This window comes from Babylonia areolata, chromosome 18 (assembly GCF_041734735.1).
Source record: "Babylonia areolata isolate BAREFJ2019XMU chromosome 18, ASM4173473v1, whole genome shotgun sequence".
Classification (NCBI taxonomy): domain Eukaryota; kingdom Metazoa; phylum Mollusca; class Gastropoda; order Neogastropoda; family Buccinidae; genus Babylonia; species Babylonia areolata.
The window spans coordinates 70346174-70348673 of NC_134893.1; the positions used below are offsets into that span (position 1 = coordinate 70346174).

Here is a 2500-nt window from a genome sequence, read left to right on the forward strand (position 1 = left end):
GGTAAGACAGTTTCTTCTCACCCGAACACGCGGGGTTCAAATCTGGTTAGGACTTTTTTTTTTTTTTTTTTTTTTAACCCGAAGCTTTATGATAACAAATACAGAACACATTTTAACGATTAGATTTTTTAAAAGTGTATCACAAGTGAGTCTTGAAGGCCTTGCCTCTTGTTTTTTTTTTTTTTTTTTTTTTAAATTAAACAACCATCGGCAACAAGACCAATACCAAATACGCACGAAAGGCAGAACGCAACAATATTCAGTTTAGTAGGTCAGTAGGAATTGACAAGATAAACATTCGTTCACGCATGTGTATGCGTTATCCTGTTTTGTGTGTGTGTGTGTGTGTGTGTGTGTGTGTGTGTGTGTGTGTGTGTTTCCTCAAGACTTCGCTCTTCTATCTATCTATCTATCTTAGATATCTATCTATCTATCTATCTTACTAGATATCCATTCAATTATTGGTTTATGTGTTTGTTTGTTCGTTTGCTGCTCACCTCTTTATCCATTCATTTGATCACTTGTTTTAATGTTTCTAATGTTTCTAATGGCAGGGCGTATATATTCCTATCACTATGCCACACACGTACAACACACGTTTAACCCCTTCACTGCTAGTACGTTTTGCTATGGCCTATGCTGAGAAAATTTTCAGAAAAACAAGAAAAACACGCCAATGATTTTAATTTGCTTATATTTCAAAAAGTACTGAAGATAAGTGCATAAAAGTATATATCAAATGAAAGGAAAATGAACCAAGATTTTGTTTGTGATACTCACATGTTCAAATAATGAGTCAATCTGACAGAAAAATTCCATAAAATGCATTAATAAAAAAAATTGGGACTGTCATTCCATCATGTAGGTGCTACAATATCAACCAGGTTATCAACCTGTCTTTCTTGTGACTGTTGTGATCAACCACACACACTGTCAAGGCTGAGCAACAGTGTCCAGGTGCATAAGACTACAACACAGTCCACACAAAGAATGAAAAGGGTGTACTCACCCAGGATCTATCGCCAGTAATCACGAAATCAAGACATTCTTCGCCACGCATGTTTAACGTTTTGTTTTATTCTTTTCTTCTTTTAAATGTTTTTCTTCTCTCTCTCTCTCTCTGTCTCTCTGTCTCTCTCTGTCTCTGTCTCTCTCTGTCTCTGTCTCTCTCTCTCTCTCTCTCTCTCTCTGTCTCTCTCTCTGTGTCTCTCTCTCTCTCTTCTTTTTCTGCCAGTTCGGGAATTGGGCTATGCGTGACCTGCTTTTTTTTTTTTTTTTTTTCAAAAGTAAATCATTTTTTCAAAACACACGCGCACACACACACACACACATGTACACACACACGCACACACACACACACACACACACGTACACACACACACACACACACACACACACACGTACACACACACACACACACACACACACACACACACACACACACTACAAAATCAGGTTGCTATGATATACACAACGCAGCATCATTACTCGATTTCATCACGTGCATAAAAAAAAAAAAAAAAAAAAAGTCAAATAATCTGCCACTTTATAAATTCCACCGCACAGACGAACACAGCAACACACAATCTGCCCCTCTTGCAGGCTTTTTGACCTCCCAGAAAGCAGTGCAGAGTTTTTGTCCCTCTCCTCCTCCTCCTCTTCAGCAAAAGGCTTGTTCGCTTGCTTCCTGCTACCATGAAGCTGCTGGCGTTTTTGCTGGTTGTGGTTGCGGTCGCTTCAGCGACCGAGGGCGGTCGCTACAAACCGCCGCTGGTGCACAAAGGGGGACATCTGTGGGCAAGACAAGGTTTGGTTTTGGACATGGTGATGGTGATGGTGATGATGATGACGATGATGATGATGATGATGATGATGATGATGGCTGTATACGTTACTAGGAAACTTGCGGCGTATCAATATAATTATGAGTTGGAAGAAATTTGCAAAACGTCAGCCTGTTTTTATTACTAGGAATTTACAAAATGTCAGCATATGTTGCTTGGGATTTGCTATACATACGATGCTAGGGTTGTACAAAATCTCAGAATATCATGTTTCCGGTGAAAATATCAGTATACGTTGGAAGCGACTTTATAATGATGTGGATACTTATATGTTGATTGATTGATATGGATACTTATATAGCGCCTATCCTCGGTCAGAGACCAAGCTCTAAGCGCTTTACAAATAGGGGGTCATTTGCTCAACAGGCTGCCTACCTGCGTAGAGCCGACTGACAGCTGCCATTAAGCGCTCATCATTCGTTTCCTGTGTCATTCAATAGGGTTTCAGTCAGGCACTCAAATATACACTCTCATACAGACATGTACGTCAGTAAAAGAGTTACCTTAGTTTTAGAAAATATCAGCATTTTAACGTTATTTTAGATTAGCGAAACGTCACTAAAAACGTTGCAATACATTTAAAAAAAATGTCATCATATATAATCGTGTTCCTTAGGAATGGCATTATATGTTAACTATCTAAGACATGTAAGTGC

General features: G+C 39.0%; 1 protein-coding gene across 3 annotated transcripts in view; it reads left to right on the plus strand.

Annotated features, from left to right (window-relative positions):
- Positions 1–2500, plus strand: part of LOC143293035 (uncharacterized) — a 34533-nt gene that overhangs the window by 17110 nt on the left and 14923 nt on the right. For 2 of the 3 annotated variants that reach the window (XR_013056709.1, XM_076603859.1), the window contains exon 1: positions 1571–1807. The exons of the other annotated variant lie outside the window; for it this stretch is intronic. Coding sequence is in view for 1 of the 2 variants with exons in the window: in XM_076603859.1 (XP_076459974.1) it covers positions 1696–1807 (112 nt within the window). In the remaining variant the exon portion in view is untranslated. Of the gene's footprint in view, positions 1–1570; positions 1808–2500 lie in introns of those variants that run through there. 3 annotated transcript variants of the gene reach the window in all.